The sequence below is a fragment of the Dreissena polymorpha genome, chromosome 7 (genome assembly GCF_020536995.1).
Source record: "Dreissena polymorpha isolate Duluth1 chromosome 7, UMN_Dpol_1.0, whole genome shotgun sequence".
Classification (NCBI taxonomy): Eukaryota; Metazoa; Mollusca; class Bivalvia; order Myida; family Dreissenidae; genus Dreissena; species Dreissena polymorpha.
In genome coordinates this window covers 107,500,667-107,521,199 of record NC_068361.1, presented here as the reverse complement: position 1 = coordinate 107,521,199, position 20,533 = coordinate 107,500,667, and the positions used below count along the sequence as shown (strand labels likewise).

At 36.3% G+C, this 20,533-nt stretch overlaps 1 protein-coding gene across 2 annotated transcripts in view; it reads right to left on the bottom strand.

Moving 5' to 3' along the window:
* Positions 1 to 563: 563 nt before the first annotated feature.
* Positions 564 to 20,533, bottom strand: part of LOC127837476 (serine/threonine-protein phosphatase 6 regulatory ankyrin repeat subunit C-like) — a 29,192-nt gene continuing 9,222 nt past the window's right edge. Inside the window, exons 2-6 of one of the 2 annotated variants that reach the window (XM_052364606.1) lie at positions 20,354 to 20,421; positions 11,491 to 11,637; positions 10,045 to 10,272; positions 6,557 to 6,766; positions 564 to 6,151 (exon numbers count right to left, since the gene is read on the bottom strand). In XM_052364606.1, the coding sequence (XP_052220566.1) occupies positions 5,604 to 6,151; positions 6,557 to 6,766; positions 10,045 to 10,272; positions 11,491 to 11,637; positions 20,354 to 20,421 (1,201 nt within the window). In that variant the 3' untranslated portion in view covers positions 564 to 5,603. Of the gene's footprint in view, positions 6,152 to 6,556; positions 6,767 to 10,044; positions 10,273 to 11,490; positions 11,638 to 20,353; positions 20,452 to 20,533 lie in introns of both variants that reach the window. The other variant, XM_052364607.1, reaches the window with a different exon arrangement.

Genomic DNA, 20,533 nt, shown 5'->3' with positions numbered 1-20,533 from the left:
ATGTTCAATATTGAATAATTTTCTCCCTTTTTAAAGCTTATTACTTCCCTTAAATCTGTATTTTTTACCGTAGACAGTAAAGGATGACCTTGACCTTTTACCACAATGTTTTTCTCAGAAACACAATGCCGCCAACTGCGCCGCTTTGATTTATTTAACAAAAATATATTCGGAGCAGGTCAGATAACTATGTCCATTTAAAGCTTATTACTTCCCTTGACATTGTTTTTTTTTACCCTAGACCGTGAAGGATGATGTTCACCTTGAAATTTTACCACTCAAAATGTTTAGCTCCATGAGATACACATGCATGCCAAATATCAAGGTGCTATCTTCAATATTTAAAAAGTTATGGCCAATGTTAAAGTTTTTTTCGGACAGACGGACAGACACACTGACTGACGGACAGTTCAACTGCTATATGCCACCTTACCAGGGGCATAATAAAACATTTTGATATTTGTATATGAATATTTTATTTTATGTTTGTCCAAATAGAACACGTACAGATTTACGCAAACATATATATATAATCATTTCTTCATGATTGTAAAACAATAACATTTAAACATGACAATTTAATGCACCTTTTCATCAAATTTTATTTTTCTTAACAATAGAAAAAACTAATGATAATTTATAAAACAAATGTATACACCACTCCAAGATAACTATCCTATTAAAATAAATAGCAGGTTAATAAAGGGGAGGGCCAAGATGGCCCTAGTTGGCTCACCTGAGAGGAGTCGGTTCATTCAATCTTTACCAAATGTCAAACTTGACCTAGATATTGTCCGGACAAACATCCTGGTCAAGTTTCATCATTATTTCATCTGCGAGTTTTGATCAATGTACCTATGAAGTTTTATGATCCTAGGTGTAAGCATTCTTGAGTTATCATCCAGAAACCATTTTTCTAAGTTGAGTCACTGTGACCTTGACAGCCATTGTGTGAATACGTTTTTTGGCACTGTGACCTTGACATTTGACCTAGTGACCTGATAATCAATAGGGGTCATCTGCGAGTCATGATCATTATACCTATGAAGTTTCATGAACCTAGGCATAAGCGTTCTCGAGTTATCATCCAGAAACCATTTTACTATTTCAGGTCACCGTGACCTTGACCTTTGACCTAGTGACTTGAAAATCAATAGGGGTCATCTGTGAGTCATGATTATTGTACCTATGAAGTTTCATGATCCTTGGCATAAGCGTTCTTGAGTTATCATGTGGAAAACATTTTACTATTTCAGGTCACCATGACCTTGACCTTTGACCTAGTGACCTGAAAATCAAAAGGGGTCATCTTCGAGTCATGATCAATGTACCTATGAAGTTTCATGATTCTAGGCCTACGCATTCTTGAGTTATCATCCAGAAACCATTTTACTATTTCGGGTCATTGTGACCTTGACCTTTGACCTAGTGACCTGAAAATCAATAGAGGTCATCTACGAGTTATGATCAATGCACCTATGAAGTTTCATGATCCTAGGCCTAAGCGTTCTTGAGTTATTATCCAGAAACCATTTTACTATTTCGGGTCATCGTGACCTTGACCTTTGACCTAGTGACCTGAAAATCTATAGGGGTTATCTGTGAGTCATGATTAATGACCTAATCTACCTATGAAGTTTCATGATCCTAGGCATAAGCGTTCTTGAGTTATCATCCGGAAACCATTTTACTGCTTTGGGTCACCATGACCTTGACCTTTGACCTAGTGACCTGAAAATCAATAGGGGTCATCTGCGAGTCATGTTCAATGTATCTATGAAGTTTCATGATCCTAGGCATAAGTGTTCTTGAGTTATCATCCGGAAACCATATTACTATTTCGGGTCATCTTGCCCTTGACCTTTGACCTAGTGACCTGAAAATCAATAGGAGTCATCTGCGAATCATGATCAATGTACCTATGAAGTTTCATGATCCTTGGCATAAGCGCTCTTGAGTTATTATCCTGAAACCATCTGGTGGACGGACGGACCGACATGAGCAAAACAATATACCCCCTCTTCTTCGAAAGGGAGGGGGGGCATAATGAGAAAACTGCCCCACTCCCAGCAGCCATGTTATTCAACTGACCGGAACCATTTTTGAACTCAACTCTCGTTTCAAGGAAATAAACATTCTGAGCAAATTTCATGAAAATTGGGCCAAAAATGTGACTTCTACTGAGTTCACATGTTTTCACTATATACATATAGAGAAAAATGCCCCGCCCACTGGCGACCATGTATTTTCACCCATCTGGACCATTTTCAAACTCGTCCGAGATATCAATAAAACCAATGTTTTGACCAACTTTCACGATGATTGAGCAAAAATTGTGACTTCTAGAGTGTTAACAAGGTTTCTCTATAGCCAAATAGGGAAAACTGCCACTATATACATATAGAGAAAAATGCCCCTCCCACTGGCGGCCATGTTTTTTCACCGATCTGGACTATTTCAAACTCGTCCGAGACATCAAATGAACCAATGTTTTGACCAACTTTCATGATGATTGGGCAAAAATTGTGACTTCTAAAGTGTTTACAAGGTTTCTCTATAGCCAAATAAGGAACACTGCCCCGCCCACTGGCGGCCATGTTTTTCAACCGATCGGAACCACTTTTGAACTCAACCAAGATATCATTAAGACAGACATTTTGACAAAGTTACATGAAGATTGGGCATGAAATGTGACTTCTACAGTGTTTAAAAGTTGTTTGTTTTTTTTACCTAGTGACCTAGTTTTTAACCCGGCACAACCCAGTTTCGAACTCGGCCGAGATTTCATTGGGACAAAGCTTCTGACCAAGTTTCATGAAGATGGGAGAAGAAATGTGGCCTCTAGAGTGTTTACTAGCAAATGTTAACGGACGGACGGACATACGACGGACAAAGACTGGTCACAAAAGCTCACCTGAGCAATCAGGTGAGCTAAAAATAATCCTTTTCACTCTTTATTATAAAAACTTCATGATAAATGTATATAAATTGATAACTTAAGTTATTATTATGTTGTTGTGATGGTATAAGTTGAATATTTTCACTTTAACAGTCCTTTTGAATAGTTGTTAAGATATTCTGTCAAATATGAAACAAAAATATATGAACAAACTTCATAATCTTTACTGAAACAGTAGTAAGCATGGCAGTTTCAAGTGATTTGATCACCAAAAAATGTTCGTAAAATTTGCCATGAACAGTGGTTTGTAACTACCTGTAAAAGTGAAATTGCTATATCATAAATGCCATGTCAAAAACGATAATTGAGAACGATCCAACATACTTGGCAGATAATAACAACTAATTGCACAGTACCATTCATATTGGACCCACTGACCTAATAAGAAATATGATTTTCAAAACGAACATGGCACTTAACAACCTGACAAGATTGTCTTTGAATACTGGTAACATTTTGAACAAATGTTTATATCTCGCTCACACTTGTATGCATTTAGGGAGTAATTATCTCCGATTATTGCAATAAAAATATGTGTTTCAAATCATTAGGGCAGGAAACACAATCTGTAGATTTCCTTTTGTGTGTTGGTATGTAAACGCAAAACAACAGGTCGTAGTAAAGGCAACAACATGTGTAGATTTCCTTTCGTGAAGTGGTGTGTAAACATGATTCCATGAGGTCCATGATTACTATGTAGTGATCGCCCGAGTTAAAGTAACACCTAAGATTGAAGATTCTAGTGTAATAGCTTTTTTACCACACTTGGCCGTGACATTTTCATGTGTATTTTTTTAATAATGTTCTATTAAGATTGAGTACAATGTGGTGCTTCTATTATTGTTATGTGGTTTTCAATGATTTGACCTGGTTTTTGAATGCACGTGAACAAAATTCAAACTAACATAAAAGCCATGATTACCATTCTGATCAAGTTTCATCCAGACTGAGTGATAAGTGTGGCCTCTAGAGTGGTAACAATTTCAACATTCTCACCAAGTTTAATCAAGATTGAGTCATTAATGTTAGTTCAACAGTGGAAAGATGTTTTGTCAAGGTTTGCCCTGATGATTTAGATTGTGGAGTCACCTGACCTACATTCAAAATTGGATTAGATATTGTCAAGGTAATCATTATTGTGTTATACATTTGGCTTCTACAGTGGCAACAAGGTTTTTCTAAGATTAAAATGGTGACTTAGTTTTTGGAAATAAACATTAAAACTTGGCCTAAATATTGCAAAGATCAACATTCTCACAAAGTTTCACAAAGATTTGGAACAATGTGGCCTCTAGAGCTGTAGCACGATAAAAGTTGCAACCTCATGACGCACAACACGCTGCGTCCCACAAAGACTGAACAACATCAGCTAAACATCAGCACTTTTTGCTCATGAGAGCTAAACAATCACTACTCAGTGACATTCTTATTCGATAGATGACACTCTTTCATCCAACGTACAATTAAATACTTAATGCAAATAAGAATACAACTAAATTTTTTATAACCACCCACTATTTTTACTATGTTTGAAAATCGACAAAGTGTAACCCAGACCGTTAAATTTGCTAATTAATGTAAGTTAAAAAATTATTCAGGGTTTAATATGTATTGCACACAAATTCATGTGTGCATGTATGACACATCATTCATACTTTGGTTTAAAATTTTCCTAAATGCAAAGTTACTTAAATAGAGGCTTTACCTGACATTTGTTTAAACAATTGGTCATAAGAAAAGACACATAACTCTTAAGAATTAGTAAACAAATGCGAAAAATGTACTATATAAAGTACAGTGATTAAAATTAACACAATTTATGGTCTGCACAGAGATTTTGAACCAGACCTGCTGAGATTCTTGGCAGGATATATTTTCACTCCTGGGGGAATGAGGTTGGGGCCCTTCCATGGCGAAATTGAACAGCAGAATAACTTGATGGAGGGATACAAACATATTTGTAATTTACTAAGAAATAGCAAATTTGTTGAATTGATATCCGCCACCGTAACTAAAAAGTTTGTGACAGACAGACAACGCCCAAACTATATCCCCTTGCTTTTGGCGTTGAATAATAATGAATACCTAGTTGCTTTCAGTACATGTCATTATTAAAAATAATCTCAGGTAATGTTCCTACAGCATTTAAACATTTCTTGAACTAAAATTAACAAAAATGTTATATTTCCAAATTATTATTTTGGGTCATACTTTTTTCAGAGATATTTTTGTTGTTGATTTGGGAAAATAATATTTACTATCTTTACTATTAGGAATCAAGCCAAATTTTAGCCCTGAAAATAACTGGTAACGCACCCTGATTAGTTCCATATACCCAGTTTTGCACATTTTCTGGGTCTCAAGTTATAATGTAAGAATTTGGAGTTGATAGCTATATACCATTTATCTGCTAATTTTCATAACCGCTCGGTAGTTGCTAAATATTAGAATCCATTGTACTATTATAATGCTGATAGGTACTAGAATGGCTAAAATGCGACAATAGATCTGGAGCCAAATCCCCATTCAGCACTCTTCAGTTGGATCGAGTTCATCCACAAGAAGCACTATCTTGCTCTAATTACCAGGACTAGAACCACGTTTTTCCACACAAAAACCACTATGTATTCTAAATAAAACCCCATCAACCGTTTTGTAATAAAAGGTATTCCTTCATTGTGGTAGGGAGGGGCAACTGAGGAATATTCATAAGTCTTCGTGGACCCATTTTAGCCCTAATTACACACCGACAATAATGCTGAAGCATTCTTGGACCACGAACCATGTCCCGATACCAACTTATCTTAGCCTGTTGGTTCTCAGACCATTGTCTGGCTAAAACCACATGCTGCTGTCTCAAGTCCTGAAAATCCTCATGCGGTACATTAGCACCAATTCCAAAGCCCACACCACCCTGATACCCAGCCCCTTGCATCAGAAATGGCGTAGGGTTCACGATATTCAAACCAAGAGCCTCAAAAGTTGGAAGATACACTGTGCACCGTGCTATAGCACTCAGTATGGTACAGTCTCTGTGTCTGCCCTCCAGTTCACTGATGAGTACTTTGTCGCCGCGTTTGTTCTTGATGTTGAAGTCAGCGCCGTAGGCTAAAAGGAGGGCGGCAAGTTCTGGGCGCCTGGCCTGCGACATGGCATCATTGAAGCAGGCATAGTGGAGGGGCGAGTAAAAATCTGGAAAACAACAAAAATGTTCGAAGTTGATAGAAGGTTAGGGTTGCAAAGTTAAAAGTTTGTTAAGTTGGTGAAAAAACAACAACATCTCTCAAGAGTACAAGCCTTAAGTGGGAAGTTAAATTGCAGATAAAATGCATGTTGTGAACTAACTTTACATGAAACACTTTTTGTTAAAGTATTACATGTATACACATTTAAGATTTATCACTTTATTTTGCTTGGTATGAATGTTTTGGTAAAATAACAACAGGAAACCTACCCTGCACTAAATAACACAAAAACACCATAAAATGAAGTCACAAAAAATATTCATATCCACATAGAAAATTAAAAACCATCGAAATTCTGTAGTGTGGAGAGTCTAAAACTGTAAAATAATACATAACAAGGTACCATACTCACTGTTATCAAGAAGATTCACGTCAGTATTGTACCCATATGTCAACAGGGCCTTCACGATTTCAATGTTGTAGTTCTCCCCGGTCATAACGGCCAGATGTAAGGGAGAGTACCCTGCACAGTTGCGATGATTCACGTCAGAGCCCCTCCTCAGCAACTTAACAACACAGTCCAGCATGTTTTGCTTAACACACTGGTGCAGTGGGGTGTCTCCTAAAATTATATTATTAATATTTTTTTATAAACACCACTTAAGCACTATTAGCTTTACATAATAGTAACCAGCAACATCAAGGCAGCCACAAATTGTGTATGAATCACATATAACCCTTTACCACTTGGATACGTATTTTCAGGCATTTGTAGTCCCTTAGAAAGTTATATTTAAATTAAGAAGATTCTTACTAGATTCAAGTTTTAAAGGCTTCATTTCAAACCCTTAGATACTGATGAGAAGCAAACAGCATAAAACCTGAACAGACTGTGAGTAACTCGCAGGCTTCACGACTGTTTTGGTTTTATGCTGTTTGCCATTTCACTTTGCTTCTAAGACAGTTGGAAATGGTTAAAGGCTGAGGTCTGTATACTGTTTCGGGCTGCCGGGCTGGTCACTATAAATCAAATTGGGGCCGCAAAGTGGTTCTTTATTTTTTTTATTTTACCAAACACTTTAACCATGTGTATCAACTTATTAAGCTTTAATAAACGATTTTAAAAGAACACTTATTGACAATTATTGTAAAATTGTCAAAGTATTTTCTAAGTATACAGTATAACTTCAAACTGCAACTGAGCAGTGCTTTAAACGGATTTGAAATCATTTGTGAATATTTGGAACATTGTGGTCCATATAAGAAAACAAATACTGGCCATTATACTCTTGACTACAGACTAGAGCTATCAAAATTTAAAGACCTGATCCGATCATATAAATAGAATGAATAAACAAGGGCTGTTTGTAAAACATACATGCCCCCCATATGGGCTGTCCGTTGTAGTGGCAGCCATTGTGTGAATACGTTTTTTGTTACTGTGACCTTGACCTTTGACCTAGCAGGGTTCCACATTAACTTATTTTACAGCAAGACCGTCAGACCAGCTCCTCTTAAAATGCACTAGCCCGAACCTGATGTCTACTAGACCATAAATGACATAGCAAATGAACACAATTGTGTCATGTAACTGTTTAATCAGGATTTATCAGTAAATAATCAGTGAACACCAGATTTTTTTATGCATAGAGTAACACAATAAAATAACCCTTTTTTTTGCTTTTCTTCTTCAAATTCAAGCCATGGGAACTGATTCGATTTTCCATCTAGGATAAAATTGACGTTTCCGTGTTTCTTCATATTTACGTTTCGTGTCAGTTAAGCGACGGATTCTTTTTTATTAACTGATTTGTCGAGCAAAAATCCGAACTAAGGAGCCATTCTTTAAATTACATTATCTTTTCTGCTACGCAAAAATGTTTACATTGATACCGATTTTCGATAGAAGTCGTAAAATCATGCTCTACACTTTTACGACACTGCAGCAAATCATTACTATTCATGACAACTTGACCAATTGAAACAAGCAATTTCTGCAGGAAGCTCTCCTTTGCGTCTAAAAATAGCGATGAATCATCTGAATGCTCCGCGTTTATTTAAATATACTAGTTTTGTTTTAATGTAAATAACGGATACAAGAGTAATTTTACACATTAAAAGTTAAGGTTTTCACAGCAGTTATTTATAGTAATATGAATCAGTATAGATTTTTTTTTAATTGATGTACGACCAGTCGGACAAGCTAGCCCGCAGTTTTACTAGCCTGACCACCGATCTTACTAGACAATGTCTGTCGGACGTGCCTTTGTGTTGAACCCTACCTAGTGACCTGAAAATCAATAGGGGTCATCTGCGAGTCATGATCAATGTACCTGTGAAGTGTCATGATCCTGAGCAAAAGCGTTCTTGAGTTATCATCCGGAAACAATTTTACTGTTTCTGGTCACCGTGACCTTGACCTTTGACCTAGTGACCTGAAAATCAATATGAGTCATCTGGGAGTCATGATCAATGTACCTATAAAGTTTCATGATCCTAGGCGTAAGCGGTCTTGAGTTATCATCAGGAAACCATTTAACTATTTCGGGTCACCGTGACCTTGACCTTTGACCTAGTGACCTAAACATCAATAGGGGTCATCTGCGAGTCATGATCAATCTACCTATCAAGTTTCATGATCCTAGGCATATGTGTTTTTGAGTTATTATCCGAAACCATTTTACTTTTTCGGGTCACCGTGACCTTGACCTTTGACCTAGTTACCTCAAAATCAATAGGGGTCATCTGCGAGTCATGATAAATCTATCAATGAAGTTTCATGATCCTAGGCATATGGGTTCTTGAGTAATCATCCGAAAACCATTTTACTATTTTGGGTCAACGTGACTTTGACCTTTGACCTAGTGACCTCAAAATCAATAGGGGTCATTTGCCAGTCATGATCAATCTACCTATGAAGTTTCATAATCCTAGGAGTATGCGTTCTTGAGTTATCATCTGAAAACCATTTTACTATTTCGGGTCACCGTGACCTTGACCTTTGACCTTGTGATCTCAAAATTAATAGGGGTCACCTGCAAGTCATGATCAATCTAGCTATGAAGTTTCATGATCCTAGGCGTATGCGTTCTTGAGTTATCATCCGAAAACCATTTTACTATTTCTGGTCACCGTGACCTTGACCTTTGACCTAGTGACCTCAAAATCAATAGGGGTCAACTACGAGTCATGATCTATCTAACGATGAAGTTTCATGATCCTAGGCGTATGCGTTCTTGAGTTATCATCCAGAAACCATTTTACTATTTCGGGTCACCGTGACCTTGACCTTTGACCTCAAAATCAATAGGGGTCATCTGCCAGTCATGATCAATGTACCTATGAAGTTTCATGATCCTAGGCCCAAGGGTTCTTGAGTTATCATCCGGAAACCACCTGATGGACGGACTGACAGACCGACCGACATGTGCAAAGCAATATACCCCCTCTTCTTCGAAGGGGGGCATAAAAAATTATGTGAGGTTAAATATTTGCTTTTATTTCATTGGATTCCAAAAAACCTTGCAATTTTTAACACTACGTTCAAAGAAATTAATTCAATACATGTTCATACTCCTTTGCAGATTTATTCAGTACCAAAGATTTTCCTAAATAAATTTGCTCACAAATTATTTGTGTCACCATTCATAATTCTAACATTGAAAATATTTGACATGGAAAATCGCACAAAATCACTTTTAAAGGGTCAGAGACTAACACTTTGGCCATGGTTGCCCACCCTCATTCTTCAAAATTTATACTTTCTATACAAAAGAAATACCAGTTTTCTCAGAAAAACTGGGAGACCTCTATGATTTTAGGAACAAATTTGCCTGTGGGCCCCTACTTATTTCCATCCTTGTTTTAAAAAACCATGCAACAGCACAACACAACACCTGCCTTTATACTTCTCCGGTAATGACAGAATATCCTTCCACAGTGCATTATCAAGATGCACATGGATGCACTCGCTAAGACCCTTCTCCGCTGCGAGGTAGAGACTGGTGCAGCCTCGGTCGTCCACCGCGTTGTAGTCTGCACCGTGCCAGATGAGATGGCGCAGACAATCCACATGGTTGTTGCTGGCGCTGAGGTGCAGAGGCGTTGTGCCACCTGGGTGGGGCACAGCTGTAAAACAATTGGACATAAAAACGAAGAATTTGAAAAGACCTGGTGGGATACAGCAGTTATTAAACAAATTAATCAGTTGAAAAGCAGCTGATATCCCCTGCCCCACTTCTAATTTGTACAGTTTTAGTATGTTTTGAGAGACAGTGTGTTTAACAAAATATTAATCAATAGGTTGATAAGCAGTTTGAACCCACTTCCTGACATCAAATCTTTGCAATCAATTTTCTAGAGATCACTCAATGTTTAACTACTTTTGAATGTAAATTGTTAGTGAGACCACAATGTTATAATCTGAAAAGAGAAATATTTGTATGCTTGAACAAGAACTGTCTCCATAGGATGACATATGCCCTCGATAAATGATTTGATAGAAGTTATGAGCATTTTTCGAAACCTAAACGCATTTTTCGAAACCTAAATGCGGACCCTAAGTTCAAGGTCAAAGGGGTCAAAATTTGTGTGCGTATGGAAAGGCCTTGTCCATATACACATGCATACCAAATATGAATGTTACAACTGAAGGGACATAGAAGTTATGAGCATTTTTACATGTGTAGAAACCCCAAATGCAAAGTGTGACGGACAGACGTCCAGACAGTGCGATCACTAAATGCGCTCCTTCGGGTGCATAAACAATACAAAGTCTTTATTTTCTCTCATTTATTAAGGATATGGCCCTTTTACTCTGATTTTGGTTTTTTATAGCAGGGAGATGAGAGACATCTCTAAGGTGACAACATCTCATTTAATTTTAGTTTTAATTTAAACGTAATTTTTTCATGGATTTTTATTTAACTTGCAGTCTGTTCAGGTTTTATGCTGTTTGCTGCTCATCAGTATCTAAGAGTTGGAAATAAAGCCTTTAAAACTTGAATCTAGTAAGAAAGGTCTATAAATTAATTTAATTTTATAAGCAACTTCAAATGTGTAAAAGTGCATCTCTGAGTGGTATAAGGTTAACCCTTTACCACTAAGTTACATATTTTCACTTATTTGTTGTCCCCAAGAAAGTTCTATTTAATTTGAGACCTTTCTCACTAGATTCAAGTTTTAAAGGCTTCATTTCCAACCCTTAGATACTGATGAGCAGCAAACAGCATAAAACTTGAACAGACTGCGTGTTACTCGCAGGCTTTTCTGTTTTTTTGCTATTTGCATATAGCCATTTTCACTTTGCTTCCGAGTGGTAAAAGGTTGAACACCAAACCTATTTACCTGTGTAAGATCCATGTTTTGAGTATTTAGTGCTGATGTTGCAATCTGCCCCGCCTTCTAACAACAAAACCAGACAGTCTGTGTTGCCCAGCTCTGCAGCAGTGTGCAATGGGGATACGTCAAAGCGATCACTTTCATTTACATCCGCTGAAATTATACAGTATGTCACTGATATTTAATGATATTTATTTAATTATGACAACGTATAGCTGAATGCATTGATACAGACAGAAAATATTGTTACAGTGGTTGTTAGCCATTTTTAATAACACCAAACATTCTCAAAAGTCCTGCAGTGTCTGACCTGCTGACCTGACTGACGATTCAAAGACAGGTTGGATAGACCGCAGCGATTTTTTTCCTTCTTTATAAAGTACAGGTAAACGGCACTTTCCCAATTACGAAATAACTACAAACTTCTCAATTGCTGTCCAAAAAATTCCCATTTAAGGTAAAAAAAAAAAAAAAAAAAATTTTTTATTTTTTTGGAAAATGCAACATTTTGTTAGTTTCCCTATGCAGCTCTATGGTTTGAACCTAGGTAAATATAATATTGACAGCTTGAAAACACTTATTTATCAATTTTAAAGTATTTGGGAGCATAAAATCAAATACACCAATTTCCCAATTTGAGGGTTTCACGACTCGATTTCCCCCAATTTTCAGGCTTTCACGACTCAATTTTTCCCAATTGGACCGGTACGGGTACTTTTCCCAATTGGACAAAAAAAATCGCTGGGACCATTTTTCTGCTCTGAATATCTGTGATTTAATTTGAGGGTATAATTGACAAATTTACTACAATTTAAACCAAAACAAGAGCTGTCGCCATAGGATGACTTATGCCCCCTATAAACGCTTGATAGAAGTTATGAGCTTTTTTGGAAACCTAAATGCAGATTTCGAAACCTAAATGCGGATCCTAAGTTCAAGGTCAAGGTCACAGGGGTCAAAATATGTGTGCGTATGGAAAGGCCTTGTCCATATACACATGCATGCCAAATATGTAATTGCTATCTGAATTTTCGTAATTACGTGACACAGTGAACCCTACCATTTACAAATTAGTACAGGAAAGAAATGATAATTATATCATTTAAAAAAACCTTTTACAAATCAATCATTTGAGTTATAAAGAATCAAAATAAAAAATCTGTACAGTAACTGTGAAAATAACTTAAATTCTTGGTAAGAAAATATAAAATCTGAGATTTATAATTATATAAATTACTTCCCTTAAAAATAATTGTCTCTAACAAATCTCTATTTTTAGAAGCAAATAATTAAAAGCCACTATCGTGACTGTAGATTCACCACTCAAAATTTGCAGCTCCATGAGATACACATGCATGCCCAGGGCTCGACATTAACTTTTGGAGCCACTTGTCCAGTCGGACAAGTAGACCTAAACTTCACTTGTCCTGACCAGAAAGCAACTTGTCCTGACCATTATATCTTATTTTGCTCAGTTCTTCGCAAAGTAATTAAATAATACAAAAAGCTCAAATCATAAAGACTTAAATCATTCAAAATACATGTTAACATAATTTTAGGCAATTTGAATACAAAAAGAACTGACTAGATAACAGGAAAACTGGATATTATTGATTTTTTAAACATTATACAAAGCCAAAATAACTGACAAAAACTTGTGTTTTGCCACCATACTTCTTTAATTGTCTTAAAGATCAATGTGTACCGGTGTCGTAAAATGCATATTCATTATAAGGGAGAATAATATTGTTATCTTGGCAAAGAAAAATGTTAAGGGTTGCTTCCCTTGTAAACAGTGCGGCGTAGTATCCCATGGAACTATCGGAATATCTCGTGCTTTGTCGTTTAAACATAAACAAAATATATATTTCAAAATAAAGGGTGGTTACTCCACAGAAATAACGGATTTAAAGGCATTTGTTCTAAGTTATTAAATTATAACAACCACTTGTCCCGTCGGACAAGCAAATTCTTTATTAACTTGTCCGGACAAACACTTTGGTTGTCCCGGACAGTCGGACTACCTTTAATGTCGAGCCCTATCAAGTAGCTATGTTCAATATTGAATAATTATCTCCCTTTAAAGCTTATTACTTCCCTTGGATTTGTATTTTTGACCTTAGACCTTGAAGAATGACCTTGACCTTTTACCACGATGTGTTTGTCAGAAACACAATGCCACTTACTGCACCGCTTTGATTTATTTAACCAAAATATATAATTTGGCAGGTCAGATAATTATGTCCATTTAAAGCTTATTACTTCCCTTGGATTTGTTTTTTCGACCCCGTGACCTTGATTTTGACCCAGCAACCCATATTCAAACTTGACCTAGAAATTGTCTAGATACAACTTCTGACCAAGTTTCGTAAAGATCGGATGAAAACTATTTGAATCAGAGAGCGGACACAAAAAGTGTGACAGACTGACAGACAGACTTACAGACAGACTTAAAGACAGACAGTGCGAAAACTATATACCCCCTTTTTCGAAAAAGCCCTGGGGAAGGCGGTGTTTTTAAGTTTTTGAAACAGGGTCTCTTTCATTGTGCAGACATATTTAAATACACATTGTGGTGCATTCTTAATCATATTAGAGCTCATTGCTATCAATTTGGGAGATGCCCAACATGTCTAAGTAAAAATGCATTGAATAGTATATAAATAAATCTGTGTTAAATACATCAATAAAACTCAATTATCAGGGGCGTAGGTAATGGGGAGGCAGGGGAGGCGGCCGCCTCCCCAAAATTTCGGCTAGTCGTCGTTATATAAATAAAACGTAAAATCCCCAAAAATCGCCACCCCAAAACCAGTATTTTTGTAATCACGTGCCGTCTGCTCCGAGGTTGCCAATAGTGATGTGTCAATATCCCTTATTAGGTGTCATAAACCGGATAAATGTCATTGCGTTAATTGTTATATTCACGGTGATAAGGCGATTACCACAACTATTCCGCTCACAGTCAAAATTTTATACTTCTGACAAGAGCATCGTATCTTTCTGACAAAAAGAAACATGGTGGACGAAGAAATATCCGGTAAGTGGGTGACAAAACGTTTTATTATAAGACACTGCAAAATTATTGCCACTTGTGAAGCACTCCACCGAATTTCTGAACCAATATGTCGTCTATTTAAAAGTTTACCAGTTGTGAAATATTTATCATGACTTTAAAAAATTGTTTACAAAAAGTCGTGTCGCGCTCGACACCATTCATACTTATGAGAAAAACGAAATAATCAGATGATTGTCAAAGTGTCAGACCTGATGTGACAGACTTAAATCATTGTATATATAAAAAGAACATGCTATACAAACCTGTTTGTTTCAATATCTGTTAAAGGCCTAATTTATTGGTGAAAACATGCATCACTTTCATAAATATCGATGCACCGCGCAACACTGATTATAAACACCGTATTTATATTCCGTATCACTGAAATTCGTGGCACCACTAACTTCTGCACATGGTATTAAATGATAAGCTAGAACGAGCTATTGTGAGCTAAATTTATTTACGATAATCTTCCATTTATCAAAGTTACATGTTCCAGAAATGATCTTGTAAATGATGGCATGCTTGCACCAAAAAAGGTTCACTGGGATCTATTGTCTTGATTTCCAGTACGTGGAGGGCACCAAGATTCATAAAATCTGAAACAAAATTGTGACCTCTAGTGTGTTTACAAGGATTTTGTACAATATAATGAAAATTTGGACAATATAAGGGCAATAATTATGGCATTTATTATGTGATATATATAAAACCAATCTTTTCACCAAGTTTCATGATGATTGGGCAAAAAAAGTGACTTCTAGAGTGTTCAAAGCTTTTTTTACTATATAGATATAAGAAAACTTCCCTCCCCCGGCAGCCATGTTATTAAACTGACCGGAACCATTTTCAAACTCAACTCTCATATCAAGAAAACAAATGTTCTGACCAAATTTCATGAACATTGGGCCAAAAATGTGACTTCTTGAGTGTTCACATGTTTTCACTATATACATATAGAAAAAAATGCCCAGCCCACTGGCGGCCATGTTTTTTCACCGATCTGAACCATTTTCGAACTCGTCTGAGATATCAATAAAACCAATGTTTTGACCAACTTTCATGATGATTCAGCAAAAATTGTGACTTCTAGAGTGTTTACAAGGTTTCTCAAAAGCCAAATAAGGAAAACTCCCCCCCGGCAGCCATGTTATTCAACTGACCGGAACCATTTTCAAACTCAACTCTCATATCAAGGAAACAAATGTTCTGACCAAATTTCATGAAAATTGGGCCAAAAATGGGACTTCTAGAGTGTTAACATGTTTTCACTTTATACATATAGAGAAAAATGCCCGGCCAACTGGAGGCCATGTTTTTTCACCGATCTAGACCATTTTCGAACTCGTCCAAGATATCAATAAAACGAATGTTTTGACCAACTTTCATGATGATTCAGCAAAAATTGTGAATTCTAGAGTGTTTACAATGTTTCTCTATAGCCAAATAAGGAAAACTGCACCCCCCCCCTGGCAGCCATGTTATTCAACTGACCGGAATCATTTTCAAACTCAACTCTCATATCAAGGCAACAAATGCTCTTACTAAATTTCATGAAAATTGGGCCAAAAATGTGACTTCTAGAGTGTTCACATGTTTTCACTATATACATATAGAGAAAAATGCCCCGCCCACTGGTGGCCATGTTTTTTCAACCATCTGGACCATTTTCGAACTCATCCGAGATATTAATAAAATCAATGTTTTGACCAATTTTCATGATGATTGGGCTAAAATTGTGACTTCTAGAGTGTGTACAAGGTTTCTCTGTAGCCAAATAAGGAAAACTGCCCCGCCCACTGGTGGCCATGTTTTTCAACGGACCTGAACCACTTTTGAACTCAACCAACATATCATAAAGACAAACATTTTGACAAAGTTACATGTCGATTGGGCATGAAATGTGACTTCTACAGTGTTTACAAGTTTTTTCTTTTTTTTTTACCTATTGACCTTTTTTTTTACCCGGCACAACCCAGTTTCGAGCTCGACAGAGATTTCATGGGGACAAAGCGCCTGACCAAGTATCATGAAGATCGGACAAGAAATGTGGCCTCTATAAAGTGTTTACAAACCAAATGTGAACGACGGACCTGAGCAATCAGGTGAGCTAAAAAACCAATAGAAAACAAAATATTCTCAAAGTACATTTTAATATTGCTTTGAAACCGTTTGTACACTTGTTTACCATCGTGATTCAAATTATGAAGCCTTTATTTGACATTGTTTTAACATTTTGCTTTATATTTGTTAATAATAATGACCCCAAACTTACCACAATTTTTCTAATTAGAAGAATATCTTTATCATACTATCAAGCACTGAGAAGGTGCCTTTCGACAGCTCTTGTGGCATAATACAAACCTTTGGTGCTATTCTTTCAGATCTTGCTGGAATTTGCGATGAGTGGCCTAGATAGTGATGAATTGATGCCTGATGATATAGTTTTATATCAGAATAAAGCGGTGCCAACAAATCATAACAAGAGCACCGTCTTGCGGGTGCAGACCGCTCATCTATTTTCTTTTTAAAGGTGAAGGGACTCTCATTTTCAATCACAAAGGAGGGAGGAGTGGAGTGAAGAGGGGTGTATAGTGTGGGGTTGTGGACATTTATTACATTATCTTCCAAAAAAGCGAAAAAAAAAAAAAAAAAAAAAATCAGGGGGGGGGGGGGGGGGGTTCTGGGTGCGATGGTTGGACGGTATTTCAAACATAACCGTTAAAAAAAAAAATGGGGGGGGGGGGGTATAGTGTGAGGGTGTGGTGATAATTTGTGAGATGATCTTAAAAAAAAAAAAAAAAAAAAAAATCAAAAAAAAAAAATTGGGGGGGGGTGGGGTGGGTGGTGGGTGGGGGTATAGTGTGAGGGTGTGGTGGTCATTTGTGAGATGATCTTAAAAAAAAAAAAAAAAATATATAAAAATTAGGGGGGGGAGGGGGGAGGGGGGGGGGGGGGGGGGCACGGGGGATGGTTTGGGTGAAGTCTATTGTGGTATGTCAGGTAAGAGTAGTTTCATCAAAGTATCAATCAAATCTAATCATAAATAAAGAAGTTATGGCAATTTTAGCAAAATTTAATAATTTGACCTTGAGAGTCAAGGTCATTCAAAGGTCAAAGTAAAATTCAAGTTGCCAGGTACAGTAACCTCATGATAGCATGTAAGTATTTGAAGTTTGAAAGCAATAGCCTTGATACTTCGAGTGGATCGAAACACAAAATTTAACCATATATTAAAAGTTACTAAGTCAAAAAAGGGCCATAATTCCGTAACAATGACAACCAGAGTTATGCAACTTGTCCTTTTACTGTACACTTATGATAGTTTGTGAGTGTTCCAAGTATGAAAGCAATATCTATGATACTTTAGGGGTAAAGTGGACCAAAACATAAATCTTAACCAAATTTTCAATTTTCTAAGTATAAAGGGCCCATAATTCCGTCCAAATGCCAGTCAGAGTTACATAACTTTGCCTGCACCGTCCCCTTATGATAGTTCATAAATCTTGCAAGTATGAAAGCAATAGCTTTGATACTGTAGGAATAAAGTGGACCTAAACACAAAACTTAATCAAATTTTCAATTTTCTAAGTATAAAAAGGGCACATAATTCTGTCAAAATGCCAGTCAGAGTTACATTACTTTGCCTGCACAGTCCCCTTATGATAGTTAGTAAGTGTTGCAAGTATGAAAGCAATAGCTTTGATGCTTAAGGAATAAAATGGACCTAAACACAAAACTTAACCAAAATTGTCAATTTTCTAAGTATAAAAAGGGCACATAATTCTGTCAAAATGCATGCCAGAGTTATCTAACTTTGCCTGCCCAGTCCCCTCATGATAGTAAGTAAGTGTACCAAGTTTGAATGCAATAGCATTGATACTTACTGAGAAAAGTGGAACTAAACGCAAAACTTAACCGGACGCCGACGCCAACGCCAACGCCGACGCCAAGGTGATGACAATAGCTCATAATTTTTTTTCAAAAAATAGATGAGCTAAAAATGCCGTGCTTTTACGAACATTGTTGAGCGGTGTCCATATTTCTATGTCAGTGTTGAGCGGTTCATACTTGCTAATACGTGTAAATGTAAAAATCACAGTTATATTCAATAAAACATGCCATAATGTGTTGTAAATTGATTCTTCTGCTATAAAATACCGTTAAACAAAAATATCTTTCATTTAAAATGTTTAAAATCTGCACAAATACGATTTTGCGCGTCATGAAAGTCACATCTTTCACGACATGCTCAAATTGTTTTCATTAACTCTTTTGAAGTTAATAGCGACTCAATTTTGATGCGGTAAATGGCAATTAGATGTAAAGTATATACTTCGTTCGGTGGAATATCTTTTTATTACCAAATTACCTTCTTTTTTTGTTTTTTCTTTAATTTCTGGACTCGCCAATAAGTTTGAAGCCATATTTTTTGACAGAAGGATACGGTGTTCTTGTCAGAAAGTATAAAATTTCGACGGTGAGCGGAAAAGTGGTATTCTCCCTATCATCGTGATATTGTTCTTTCCCGTGATCCCACTGTCGGTGTTTTGATTAAGGACAGGCTATTCTTGTAATTTTAATTGATGGCTTTAATTCAAAGGTAACTGCCACTTAAAACAATTTTGAGTAAATATACGCATGAGAAACATTAATTTGATTTAAAATATTTTTGTTCTTGAAGTATAACATTTAGAAATCATTGAAACAATATCATATACATGTATGTAATTGTTTAATGTTCAAAATGAGTATTCCTAATCAGCCTAGAAAATTTTGGCTTTCCTAAGCGTACATTCGGGAAGAAAAAGCCAGAACAGCGTTCATTACAATCTTTAATATAAGTATTAAATTTTATTTGCGACCGTTCTTACCTTTTAACATCAATCTAAATACAAACAAAATTTAGAAAAAAAACAACACAACATACAAATAATACTCATATTGTTGCTTAATAATGTTTTTTTATCATTATTATTAATATTTAACACAAAATTTATTACATTAACAATGTAATTCTTTTAAGAGGCGGGACCTTGCGTCCGCCTCCCCAATGTTTGGAGGTTATCTATGCCCTGATTATGTATGTTTTTATGTGTAAATATCATCTGAACCAAATTAAAAAATAAACTCAACTTATTTCTTCAAATTATTTCTTCACACTAGTTTTGCCCTGTCATAAATCAACCACATGTTAAAATTCACTTTGCAATATCCCTCCAGGGTAAAACACTTAAAATTGAGGCCTATGAAATTAACAACTTGCTGTAAATTATGTATCTAGCCTGTAAGTCTGGCCTGTAAATTGTGAAGGTCTTTCGCCATGTCTGTTTAAGTAGCAACCAATCCGACAATGACCAATCGAGCATTACTTATGAGCTGTTCAAACCCATACTGCCCCACTTTAAAATGTAGTTATGTGTTTAATACAATAAACAGCTGGCCAATGTTGATAACAGGGCCAAGGTAATGTCAATGTCCATATAGAGGAGAAGCAGTTTGATTTCAAGGAGTACAGTTTTCATTTGCCACCCATATGAGCACTTTATTTTTTTCAACAAATTCATTAAGAAAAGCAGTTTTGTAGCTTTTCTTAAAGCATGATGTTTGTTCAGCTAAATTAATTGAAATTTGTTTATTCCACTTGTTTTCTCAAATCGAAGTAAAACCTTTTGCAACAGTTTGTGCGCCAGTTTGCTAATTCAGCAGAGCTTTGGACTTCAGTTTGGTCCTGTTTTCGATTGCCAGAGCAACCAAATAATTTTCTGGTCCTGTGGCATAACAAATAGCAAACAAATATCACATACATACCTCCTCGTGATATGAGAAGTTTAGCTATGTCTGTAAAGCCATGAACTACTGACAAATGAAGTGGTGTCCATAGGGACCCGACACAGTGTTTGGATTGCCTAAAAAAAAAAAAAAAAAAAAAAAAAAAAAAAAATTAATATATATAATATATAGACAAGGGGTTGAACATGTCAAATAGTC